The sequence below is a fragment of the Patagioenas fasciata genome, chromosome 17 (assembly GCF_037038585.1).
Source record: "Patagioenas fasciata isolate bPatFas1 chromosome 17, bPatFas1.hap1, whole genome shotgun sequence".
NCBI lineage: Eukaryota > Metazoa > Chordata > Aves > Columbiformes > Columbidae > Patagioenas > Patagioenas fasciata.
The window spans coordinates 12,173,384-12,186,401 of NC_092536.1; the positions used below are offsets into that span (position 1 = coordinate 12,173,384).

Genomic DNA, 13,018 nt, shown 5'->3' on the forward strand with positions numbered 1-13,018 from the left:
ATGGTGAAGGGAGGGAGGAAATAATTTAGGTTCCTGTAAGACTCATAATAGGTGAGCAGGTGAGAGACCACTGGGGGAAAAGCTGCCCATGCGTATCCATCAGCAAAAGTGATGTTATGGGTTTCAATCAAATTACTTTCTGGTAATTACCCTTCTCTGAGAAAATGAATTTTAGTAGTGAAGTATCTTTTTATTTTTGATAAAACATGGTGAAATCAGACTTTACCTGGTTAGTACATGAACTGTTTAGAATATTAGAACACAACAATCACATTGATCCCTTTGCGGTTTATGACTCGCCCTTCGCTCTGCTTTGGTAGCTTGAGATATCCGAAAGCATCTCGTGAATCGCTGCAAGAGGGAAACTGTGCTGTGAATCTTACCCAAGAGACAATGAATTCGTTGTTCTGCCAGTGATGATCCGAGTCTGCAAGAGGACGCCACACTGTGACACCCCCAGTAATAGCCCATGGGATGTCATGGTAAATAGCAAACAAGACCTAAAGTTATAACTGAAACTTCCAAGGACATTAGCAGGGTGTGCAGGGAAAGACTTTATTCATTATGTGTGTTTGATAAGTATTGTTTTTAAATCCAAACATAACCCTTCCTTTTGTTTTTTATCCCCCCAGCTTATAGTATTGTACTTAACGGCATGGCGCTTGCAAATTTGTCATGAAAGTGTAATGAATCTGGGGATCAATAACTAGCTGTTGCGTTCTTGCAGTCCTGAAGAAGTAATTTAATAGCTGAGGTTAACAGAAGTCAATTTTCTTCTCGATATAAATATCAATTATCTGTTGTGTTTAATGATTATATCTTCAGTTTCACAAACACTTATGTTCCTGGCTTTACATGTGAATAATCATAGATTGCAGTGACACTTACCGTGTACATAAAACTAAACAGACGTGTGACTTTGCGAGACTTAAGAAGCTGGCGATGATCTTAAAACTAGTTTTGTCTGCAGCATTTCCCGGGATTTTCAAAGCAGTGGCTTGTGGCATCATTGACCTTTCTTTCTTTTGTAGTCGGGTTGCTGCACTGGAGGAAAATAAGGCCGTTCAGTTTTTAGCAGGTTTTTTTGATGTCTGACTTTGCGGAGCAGCTGCGACGCTCTGGCTCGGCCTAGTCCAGCCAAGCAGGCGTTAAACTCTGTCTTTAGAGCTGGAAACTGTAGCAGGACACAGCAGCTGATCCCTGCTTCCAGGAGCTCCCACTCGGCATCTTGGAAGACCAGAGAATTGGTATATAAATCTAAAAAAAGGGGTGGTGAGAGAGGGTTTTCCAGCAGAAATGCTGGGGCTGTGGTGTATGTGGGGTCTTGGAGCAGGCCTGGGAACAATCTGATTTAGACCTGTGCTCTGATAGACCTGACCTTGTGTGGCTCACTATACTGCTCCGAACTCTGCTGGGAAGCAGCATAATCCTTATTTTAGCTGCTGGAGAGCTTTTTTTGATCTTTCCAAGAAGGAATTTGTACAGGTTGGGGGCAGAGTGACTTAAAATAGCAGCTACAAGTGTAATAAACAGAGGCGTGGTTTGCCTGAACTGGTTCAGGAGCAGGTCTCTTTGTTAACTAAAAGATTAACTATTCAGGGTTAGCTCTCCCTTAGAAAAATACACCTATTTCATGTACTCTCTGTTGTCTCTGTGCTGCTGCCAAAGCTGGAGCCAGAAGATGGCAGAATATCAAGGATTGATGAAGTGCAACCTGAGCTGCAGTTGAAGGTGGCTGCGAGCGGCTCCTCTTGCTCCGAGCGCCCTGCATTTACTGCCTGACATCAGATAATTCAATCTGGCCCGCGTGCAGAGCATCTTGTGTTTATCATTAAAATTTCATCCCGGCGGTTACGATGCTTGTTTTCTGGGTCAGACCTCGAATCCCTTTTCATTTGAGACAGCGGTGTTTGTGGTTACCTCACTCCCAATCAATGTTGTATTCGCCAGCCTTTCTACAGTTACACGTCTCAAAGGAGCTTCTTTAAAGGGATATTGTCCTCCCCCCTCTCCATATTCAATTCAAATGTAGTTTCTTCTCCAAGTCAGAGTTTACTTAAAGCAATTATATGTCTGCTCTCTTGGCTTTTATGAATTACTGCTGATGATTAGGTTTGCTGTACCTAACACTGTATGTTTGTTTTCAGTACAGAATGCCTGGATTTCTTCACCTTTTGATAATAAAATCTTCGATATATGGTTGATTTTTTGTTAAGCAAGTGCATGTTCAGATAGTAAAATTGCTACTTTTTTTCTTGGCAGCGTTGCCATACACTGATGGGCATTTGTAGGCAGAGATTGAGTCTTCTGGAGATACTGATCTCGGAGCATGTATCTGCTCCTTGTTTGAACCGTGCTCTCATTATGCTGTGGGTCCTGTGGTGTAATGTGTTGGGAGGCTGTTTTGCTGTCTGACTGTGTGAAAATACTGTCTGTATGTATTATATGTGTATATATGCGTATGTAAGTCTGACTGCATGAAATACTTAACGTGTACTCTGCATTGGGGAGGCCACACCTGGAGCATTGTGTTCAGTTCTGGGCCCCTCAGCTCAGGAAAGAGATTGAAGTGCTGGAGCGGGTCCAGAGAAGAGCAACAAGACTGGGGAAGGGACTTGAACACAAGCCCTATGGGGAGAGGCTGAGGGAGCTGGGCTTGTTCAGTCTGGACAAGAGGAGGCTTAGAGCTGAGCTCAGCACTCTCTAGAACCACCTGAAGGGCAGTTCTAGCCAGGGGGGATTGGGCTCTTCTCCCAGGCAGTCAGCAATAGGACAAGGGGGCAGGGGCTTCAACTCTGCCAGGGGAAATTGAGGCTGGAGATTAGAAAGCAATTCTGTGCAGAGAGAGTGGTCAGCATTGGAATGGCTGCCCAGGGAGGTGCTGGACTCACCAGCCCTGGAGGTTTGTAAACTGAGATTGGCCATGGCACTGAGTGCCATGATCTGGTCAATGGACTGGAGTTGGACCAAGGGTTGGACTGGATGATCTCTGAGGTCTTTTCCAACCCAGTCCATTCTGTGGTTCTGTGTGGCTGAATGGCGAACTTGCCTGGTGTTGGTGGCGATCATCTTGCCCCGTAAAACTGCACAAAGTCTGTTGTGAGTTAGGGTGATGGTTTATTGTGCGTTGTTTTATGCTTGGAAGGGGCACCGGGGCTTTACTGCTGCTGGTGGTGGCTCTGAAAGCTTCCTGAATGAAAATACACAGGAGAGATCCAGAGTCAGACCACCCCTCCAAAGACCGAGAGATACAAAGCTATCTACTTTGTCTTTTTTCAGTTGTCTTTGACTGAAAAAGAGTGGCAGACCGATAGTTTAGAGTTTGCATAAATGGAGATTTAAGGGCAAAGTCCAGTCTGGCAGACACTGCTTGGAGTCCCCGCATCCCTAAAAGACTCCTCTGGGAATCAACCTCTGGTTCTTCACTTTACATTTTAACTTCAGCCTTTTTCCTCCTTTACCCAGTGAGTACTGTTTTCTTTCCTAGACTTTTTATTTTCTTGTGTTAGCGCTGGTGAAGTTCATCTGCTCCGAGCGTCTCGATAAATCAACAGGTTGACACTTCTTCCCCTTCCAGGTTGGAGCACACCTGCCACAGGTGGGATTCCTCCTAGTGGTGCTAGAAAAAGGTGATGAGAAGCAAAAGAAAACTACCTAAATATCCTCCGTGCTTTGGGGAATCATCTCTTTTTGAGGTAGCGACACATTTTGATTCCGTCGTAGTGAGAAACTAAATGCACTGAAACAATTTTCATGGAGTTGTCTTTGTGCTGAAGTTATAGAGGAGTTGCTGTTCGAACACTGCAGCACTTGGGAACAATTTGAGCCTTTCAATTTAAATCTTTATGAGCAATAAGCATATATGTCTTTACAACATATAAGGAGCTGCTACTATACGGTAGATTTCTTTGTTCTCTACATCACCTCCCGCTCTGCTTTCCTCTTGCTCAAAGGTGACCTGCAAATGACTTTTTTTTTAAGAAATGGGCTTGCCGCCCTTTTTAGCTTTATAATGATGTGTGAAACTAGCCCGAAAGGCTCAAAAACACTTTTCCGCACTTTTAAAACTTCATGTCAACTCTCATTTAATTTGGTTTTCTTGCTATAGGGCTTGTGGGCTATTCTCAAGGTATTTCTTATTAGCTCTTGCATCTTAATTCACCGTGCAGACCCGAGGAAACCAAAATATTAATTAGTAATGAAAATGAATAAAAGTTAACAAACTGAAGTCTTAAACCGCCTGAATAAACCCCTGCCTTATTTAATTGCTTGAATGTCACTTGTTTAATGGCACAACTTTGATAGAGCTTTCCCTCCCCAGCCAGCGACTGAGCCCGGATGTAAAACAAAGAGGTAAGACAGAAGGTAAAAGTATTTGCCTTTTTCCTTCAGCCTTCCCCAAATCCCTCTTCACTCTTCACTCATTCTCATCATTGTTAAGAAGTAATAAGTGTCAGAGCTTTAGTTTGAAGCGAGGGTTGAAACAGGGATGACATCATGAGTTCAGAGGGGTCGGAGTTAGGGAAGGTTGTGTTAAGTGACAAACACATTGGCTTCTCTGTCATCCTGTGAAAAAAGAGCCTTTCAGGTGAAACCAATAGCAGAAGCTTGATACCGACCCTTTGTCAAAGCTGCTTTTCCAGCCTGAAGTTCTCGGTTTACCTGTGGTTTTACCTGTGGTTTTGCAGGATGCAGAGGAACACGTTGCTGCAGGGAGATGTGCCGGCGCGTAGTGATGTCCAGTGTACTGAAGTCGTGGTATTAATAGTTAATTTTGAGCTTGTGAAGCCTGGTTTTCTGCTGAGGCCACACAAAGTCGTCCTTTTTCTAGTAAGCTTCTTGAACATTTCATCTTCACACACAACCCACCAGCCTCTGGGCTGTTGCCATCAGTGCCTGGAGTCCAGGTGGTACTTTTCCCCTCTGCTCTTTGCAGTGTGGTGCAGTTTGTGTTCCTTCCAACATGTAAACATGTTGGTTTACATCATCTTCAAATGGTGTTTCCTCCCCTGCAGCTGAAACTGCAGCCATTGTTTCATTCGTTGTATTGCGTGTTCGTCTTTCGTGAATTAATAGGGCTGATGGACCAGATCCTTCCCAAATTGTGTCATAATTCCTCATGAATTCTTTTGAAAATATTATTATGGGCAGTACCTATGTTAATATGTTGCCTCGGTCAGAGCATCTGGTTAATTAATGGGCCCGGTTGATGCAACCCGCTGGAACCTCAATGTAAATGATGGGAGATTCTTGGCCTTAAGAAAGTTACTAGAGTCAGTTTGACTTTCTTTAACTTCTGCTTTTGTAAGTGTTCATTAAAATGTTTTGCCTACCATATAACCCTTTGGCTTGTTTCTGTTCCCTTGGTATGACATTTGCATGCACTTGAAATTAATAAGAAAGCAAGGCACGCAGAAGCACTTTAGGATGGTGAAATGTTAATTTTGTTACAGATAACCCACTTTCCAGAGCTACAATTTCCTAAATAAGGCCTTGAGAAGAAAGGAATAAGCTCGGTTTCTGTGAGCGTGGTCGGTGGATTGGAAAGTCAAGTCCCCAGCAGAAGAGGTTGGGAACTGATTTGAGGGATGCCCAGGATGTATTTCCTACATGTCAAGTCTTCAAATATTTCCGGATCCTCTTTGGTACAAGTTAATCTCTTTTTTTCATCGCTACACTTGTATATCAAGCAACCCACAGTAATGTTTGGGTGGAATCGGGGACATCACTTTTCTCCTTTACATTCTTCTGCCACTGTTAGGATTATTTCCAGTGCTGGTTTTGGTTATACTACATCTGGGTCGTTTGGGGTTTTTTTGTATTTTGTGGTGTAGCTTTCTGCCAAGCTATGTAGTAGCAATTTTTGTTCTCTTTTCTGATCCAATTCTATTAATTTTTGTCATTGTGTTATTTATATCATCTTGTGCCATATAAAGTAGTGTTTTACTCCATTGTTGCTACTACACTGTGTCTCCTGATTCCTTCCCTTAAGGAAATATATCTAAGCAGCCCATCTTTATCTCTCATTTCAGAGAAGAATTGTGGGTATAAAGAAGGTATTAGAATAATTCCAATAATTTCCATGTAATAATCTCAGTGACTGAGGTACCTTCCAACCTGCAGTGTTTTTGATGAAGAGGTTTTTTTATAAATCGAACATTATGAATTATCACTTTCTTGAGCCTTATAGGGAAGATGAAACCGTAGGAGCAATTTGAACCAACTCACAAAGGTGTTTGGGCTTGGGTTTGCATGTTTAATTGGGCTTTATTCTTAAGCCTACAGAGCGGGTCACTGAGTAGATGTTTTAATTAACCACATGAAGAACTGCTTCGTTGCTTTTGGTGGAATGAGGATAAAAGGTCTTGAGATGCTTCTTGTAGCAAGACAATGCAAAATACTCATTATTTTCCTTGCTTATCAACAGGCATCCGTTTAAACAGAGCTGTAGTTGGACATTGTTACTTGAGCAAAATTCCTACCGACTTCAATAAAATGCATTGACATTGTAAGGACTTCGTAATCAGATCTTTTGAGCATTAACAGATGGTCACTGGCTGCCTGAAAGAAAGTTGTGGATTTTGTTTTGTTTTGTTGATCACTGCAGGTATCTGGAAACTGAACAGACTTTGCCTTCTGGAAATCAAACCCAACTGTGAAACAAAGGGTTTTTTTTTTCCCTCACTCCTTCCTTTTGGTTTTCTTGCTATTATTTTATTAGAGAAAATATGGAAAACATAAACTAATCTTGATGCCTTATCAAAAATCTTTGGTGTTCAGACCAACTTAGTGTAGGAAGACTTGCCCTGGAGTGGGATGCTTGAGGCAGCCGACAAAACAGACCAACACCGGCGTCTTCTTTCAACAGAAACCCAACGACGATGTAGTTGACCCGCTCGTTTGAAGTGGAATTCTGCAGTGCCAGCAGTAAGCGAGCCACGAAAGCAAGCGGTTTGTCTTTGCTGCTGCCATGGGCTGAATGAGCAGAGTTTTCAAAATGTTCCTGTTAACAGTTTTTCTTTGTGTATTTGTCAGTTTATATATTAGTTGCAGTTGTACTTTGCACAAACACTAATTAGACAGCCATCAACACTCAGGGCCAAAGGCTTACTAACAATGCAACTGTGATAGCAGTGTCTTAATTGGTTGAGTATAATTGTCATTAGGCAGCGATAAAGACATCTGGGGCTCTGGAGAGAGATCAGCCTCCCCCTCCTCTTCCCCAAATTTGTTCTGGCTATTGCCATCCAACACGATTGAGCTTTTTCAGATGCGGCTCTGTGTTTTGACCAGTTTCCTGATGTTTCTCTCCTTGTGAAGTCGTCCTCCTCTTCAGCAGCACTTCATTAGGGCCCGTGTGCTCCGCGCATCGCCACCTGCTTCCCGGCCATCGCGGGACACCGGCGGCTTCTCACCCCAGCCTCTTCTCCTTCCACTCGCGTGAGAGGGCACGAGGAAATGCTCCATCTCATTGCCACGTTGCTGCCCATAAAAAGTAGTTGAAATGCTTTGGTTACATTTTAATGCTCGGTTTCACCATGGTTTTTATGCGTGTCTGTAAAGCTTAAGCTGGATTTGCAGGCTGATTTTTACAGATGTGTACGTATGTGTCCGGAGTTACAGACCTGGCTTGTCAAAGAGAAGTATAATTAGAAAAGGATAGTTAGAAAAGTATAGCACTTGTCATTGTCCTGCTGCTACTTCTCATGTGAATAAACTGAGATGTTCAGCAGAACAAGAGCAAAGTGCAGTGTCAGTCTCTGCTGAACACTAAGGCTGTGTCTGGTGAGGAGGGACAGACACACAGACCCAGAGCTGAAATCTGTGGGGATGAAACGCCTTGGGGCGCATCGGGGCGTCTGGAGAGGGGAGACCTGGGGTTGTGACCAACAGCATTTTTCTGTTGTGCTTCAGAAAGTAAGACTTAGAACAGCCTTTCTAGATGAAGTAAATCAGGTGAGAACTCGGAATTTATAGGTGTTGGGTGTGGTTTGGGTTTGGTATTGTGTTTTGGGGTGTTTTTTTGAGAAAGTGGCTTGTATTAGACATTGGAGTATTTACCTGCCACTGCAATAATCATCCCATCAGGGGGAAAAGCAGCAGCTGAATGCTCTTGGCGTTATAGCAAATAGAATGTATTTGTTGTTATATTAAACAGGAAGATTTGAGGGTTTTTTTATTCATTCCAGCAGAAAGTTCTGTTGGCTTTCCATAGCCATCGTGATAGAAGAATCGACAACTGAAGGAGTTTGGAGGACTGTGCCTGTTCTTGGCCAAAAGACTTATCTTTGGTTTGTTCATTCAGGACCTGGTAATCCAAACCCATTTCCGTGGCAAAGTATAAAGACTGTTGTGGTAGGAAATGAAGAGGAATGCTGAAATCATCTAGAAATAGGTTCTATACAGTGCAGCGTCTTCTTCTCTTCAGCCATCTATACTGACTGGCAGATTTGCCAATTATCTGCAATAAAGCAGCCTTTTTATTTTTTTACAGCAAGGCAATGCTTTAATAGTTTAAAAGCCTTTTGTTGTGGTTACAAATTGAAAGTGTGGTGCTCTTTACAACAGCATTAAAAGCGGGGAGTTGAACTATTAAATTTTTTAGTCCTGAATTGGCTTCATGTGTGTTTGAAATTCTTCCAGTTCAGTCCTGGTCCAGTCCCAGTGTACGCTGGAAGCGGGCAGGCGGTGGCGATGGCCAACCGAGAGCGTTGTCAGCCGGGGAGATGGTTTATATCTCCCATTTTCCCATGCTGGTTTCCTGCCCAGACCTGGATCTCCACTTGTGTTTCCAGCCTGGACTTGTCACATCTCTCCAGATCTTTTAGGTTCACTGCGTGGGACTGAGATGGAATCACAGGGCGGTTTGGGTTGAAGGGACCTTCCCAGCTCCCCCAGTGCCACCCCTGCCATGAGCAGGGACATCTTCACCAGCTCAGGTTGCTCAGAGCCCCGTCCAGCCTGGCCTGGGATGTCTCCAGGGATGGTTCATCCACCACCTCTCTGGCCAACCTGGGCCAGGCTCTCACCACCCTCAGGGCAACAATTTCTTCCTCATGTCCAGCCTGAATCTCCCTCCTTTAGTTTAAAACCATCACCCCTTGTCCTGTCGCAACAGGCCCTGCTCAAAAGTCTGTCACCATCTTTCTGCTCATCCTCTTTTGAGCACTGACAAGCTCTTGTGTTCAACAGGTCCTTGCTGGGGTGGGAGAGCAGCTCGGCTTCATGGGGAGAAGTAAAAGGTCTTCAACATGTACCCATCCATCAATAGAGAGGAAGGGCTGAGGATGAGGAGGCTGCTGGTGCTCTGATGCAGAGCCTGCCAAGCGGAGACAGTTCCTGTGTTTAAGTCCCACCACAGAATTTGACTCAAATTTATTTCAAACTGGTAGTCGGAAATGTTTGGTGGTTCTGTGCCAGTTTGAGCCCAGCTGTAGAGGTGGTTCAGGTTCTTCTTCAGGAAGAGAGAATGGTTCAAACTGAATTTAGGCTTCGTTGAATTCTCAGAGAAGATTAATTTAAGCACTTCTTGTGCTCCTGTGATGTTGGATCTTTAATTCCAAGACTGTGATCTGTGTTATCTATTCTATGGATGCTCACATCTTGAGCCCAGGATCACTTGTGTTACACACTGTGTGGAAAAACCAGAAGCAGAGTGCTCACAGAATTAGGCAGCCCTGTGTCTCTACTCCTGTTTTTCTATCTTCTCCATCTATTAGTCCTTCTTACATTCTGAAACTGGACTATATGACAGTGAACATGTATGTGCATGAGGAGGAGATGCTGGTCTTGCATGTTTGGGGATGAAAATGAATATTCTGTCACTTCTGTCAATTCCACCAGTGCCTCAAAACTTGCTTTACAGGGTCACATAGTGACAAGAGAATTTTGGCTACCCCTTGGGAATAATGTGCTACCCTTTGCAGTTAGAAGAAGTTTTAAAACATGAACCCAACCAACTCAGACACAGAGGGAAACAAAAAGCAGCTCAAAAATTGAAGTGCTTCCGAAGTGTTCCGTGTGTCTCCTGCTGAGCGGGACTGCAACAGATCTGCAATTACCTGCCCCATTGTGCTTGATCTCCAATTTTAACGTTATCTGAAATGAGCACTTCTCAGTTTTGTATACTAAAGATATTTACTGTGGGCTAATCTGCGCTGCTTATTTGGTCCAAAAGGAAACGTTCTGCATTGCTTTAGGGAAGCTTATTTTATGATCTTTTCTTTTAAGTAATGCTACTCTAAATTGGAAATGAAAACAGGATTCATAGAGGAATTTGGGGCCTCATTTGCAGAGGGAGGAAAAGGGAAAAGCACCATCCCACCCTCTTCTCTCATTTCCTTCTGTGTTACCGTGTAAAGCTCTGAAGAGGAATCCAGGTGACAAGGACACAGCTCCAGCGCAGAGAATTGATGTGCGTCTCTTCCTGCTCGACAGATCCCGCCGCCCCCTCAGGCACTTTAATTCGTTGTATAGAGCGGAGCGTTTTCACCCAGAGCCGCTGGAATTCACCTGCTCTGAGTTCCTGTACCCCAGTGCTGCCCAAAGACCCAGATCTGAGTCCAACTCCAGCATCTTCTAAATCTTTATTAAGCACCTTCCTTCGCCTCCTTTGTAAATAAGTGATGTCTTATTTTCCTCATAAACACAGGACAGCCAGGTTTCTAACCTGTAGACCTTTGCAGCTTATCAGAATCATAACAACAAAGCTGACAGAGCAGGAAGGACCCTTCATTTTCCAACAGAATCCAGGCCTCGGGTATGGCAGAGAAAGACACTTTAAACTGTTTCACTGTGTTAATTGTCACAGTTCAGTCAAAACTTCTCTTAAATAGTTATTGAACTGCTCCAAATACCTTCAGCTGTGTTCTTTGACCAGTTGTAAAGGGAGCTTCTCCTTTACTTTGCCTGCAGTGTCTTTTATTTTAATAGCGTGCTGTATGGCGTGGAACAGTTTCCGTGTTGCTTGCTGTGTTACAAACTTCATTTATTTAGGTATATTCACTATTATCCAAGAAGTTGAGTTCTATTTTTTCTCATTTTCTCGCTGGCAACCATAGTTTGATGTTAAACTATAGTTTTTCTGATGTTTCAGTGAGAGCACCTTCTGCAAAGAAGGCAGCACTGCCTTAATTCTACATACAACACTTAATTATATTAATAAATTAATTAGTCTTCAGAGATGTAGGCATCTGTTGATGAGGCATTAGAAAGTTTCTTTCTGTAAAGATCAGTAGGTTGGGTGGGTGTTTGCGTGTGAGTGCTCGTACGTATGTACATAAATACTCTGATTAAACAGCCTTTCCTTGGCACCACCACAATCACAGATTTTTAAAGACTGAAAGGAAACGCTTTGAAGTGTTGCCATGATGTAATTTAGGCTCGTTACTGATTATCTTTCTTCACTTGAGCCTGGCTCTCCTTGCACGCTACAAGTAAAGCTAATATCAATAGTTGGTAACTGTGGTAGCTTAGGCGTGTTGTTCTTGTGGCTCCAATTTACCTGCCTGTCTTAGTAGAATTAATGCTGCGTTCAGTAAATAGAAATAAAGCGAGCAGAATTGATGGGCTTGTACACAGAGTGTGTAAACAGGGGGAGAGTCAGTCTAGGAGCTGTAAAAGGCACTGAGTTTTAAACCACAACTCTTTCTTCCTCCGTTCTCCTGCAGCTCCCTCTTCTCAGCTGTTTTTTGGGATGAATAATGGCTTTCTCTTCCAGATACACATCAGGAGAGGTGAGGCTGTGGGACACTCGCACCTGGGATTACACAGCCCCCATCCTGGAACCGGCACACGGCCCTGGCGATGCTGGACCTCGGCCACGCGTCTCCTGCGTGAGGATAAGCAGCTCGCTGGCTGTCGCGGCTCACGAGGACGGTGAGTAACCACAGCTCTCCTCCCTATCTAAAGAACAAGGCTTTACAAAAACGAAGCAGCTGTGCTCAGCTTTTTGTGTGTCTGTAATCCTGGGTCTACACACACACGCACACACTCGCTTTTATGTGAGAAAGAAGTTGGCCAATAACCCTAAATGCATTAGGAGGTGCTGGAACACAGCTCCCATTAAAACTGGTGCTTAATTCCTACTGGAGCTCCTGCGCAAAGTGCCAGGGGTTAGTCCAGCCAAACTATCTTAAGCAAATAACTTGTTTTGCTATAAAAATATTAAATGTTCTTCCCCCAGCTTTCTCCTCTGTCCAGAACTCCCTTGGGGCTCTGTGGGGCTTTGTAATGGGAATACTGGTAAACTTGCGTATCTGATTAATGTGCGTCCTCTCTTGCTCTTGGCATCGTGTATGGATGCACGTTTTCTTAGCTGAAATATTGGTTTGCAATGGTGGGTTATTATATAGAGAGAAATAAAACCTGTGACCTAATATTTAATGAAAACATAATAAAATCCTGGTTACATGCATTGTTTTAAATGCTTAGATGTTTATATAATGGGCAACAAGAGCCAGAGACCAACCGTACATCTACTGGATGTGGGACTAGCAATTAAAGTCAGGTTTGGGCTGATCCCGTTGGGTTCCTAGGCTGAGTTGTTCAGGCAGAACTCAACTCCTATCATCTTTCTTTAAAATGTATGATTTGACACTTAAAAACCTCTCCTTGGGGATGAATAAAGAGCATTTTCAAAGTTAGGGAGCTTTGTACACAAACTGCCTTTGATCCGGGATTTCTGCACGTGGAAACAGAACCAAAGATGGATAATCCAAACAAAATCTCTTATCCATATCTTTCATTTTAGAAGTAAATTAAATACTTTATATGTGAAAACAATTGTTTTAAGATGATCAACATCCTTAGCTGTTATTTTTCATGTGGATCGTGCTGGAATGGTTTTCTGTGGATAAAAATTGTTGGTAAGCAACGCTTTCTGACAACAACAATTCTGATATTACAGAATACTCATCATTTACTCGAGCCATAGAAAATGATAACTCAATGATAGTTTTACTGTTGGCTTTTGGTCCAGCGTGCCAAACAATGACTAGCAGAGAGTCTTTGTTTTCTA

At 43.3% G+C, this 13,018-nt stretch overlaps 1 protein-coding gene across 2 annotated transcripts in view; it reads left to right on the forward strand.

The window, feature by feature from the left end:
* FBXW8 (F-box and WD repeat domain containing 8) overlaps window positions 1–13,018 on the forward strand; it is a 53,383-nt gene that overhangs the window by 13,306 nt on the left and 27,059 nt on the right. For both annotated transcript variants that reach the window (XM_065851288.2, XM_065851289.2), the window contains exon 5: window positions 11,720–11,877. In XM_065851288.2, the coding sequence (XP_065707360.2) occupies window positions 11,720–11,877 (158 nt within the window). The remainder of the gene's footprint in view (window positions 1–11,719; window positions 11,878–13,018) is intronic.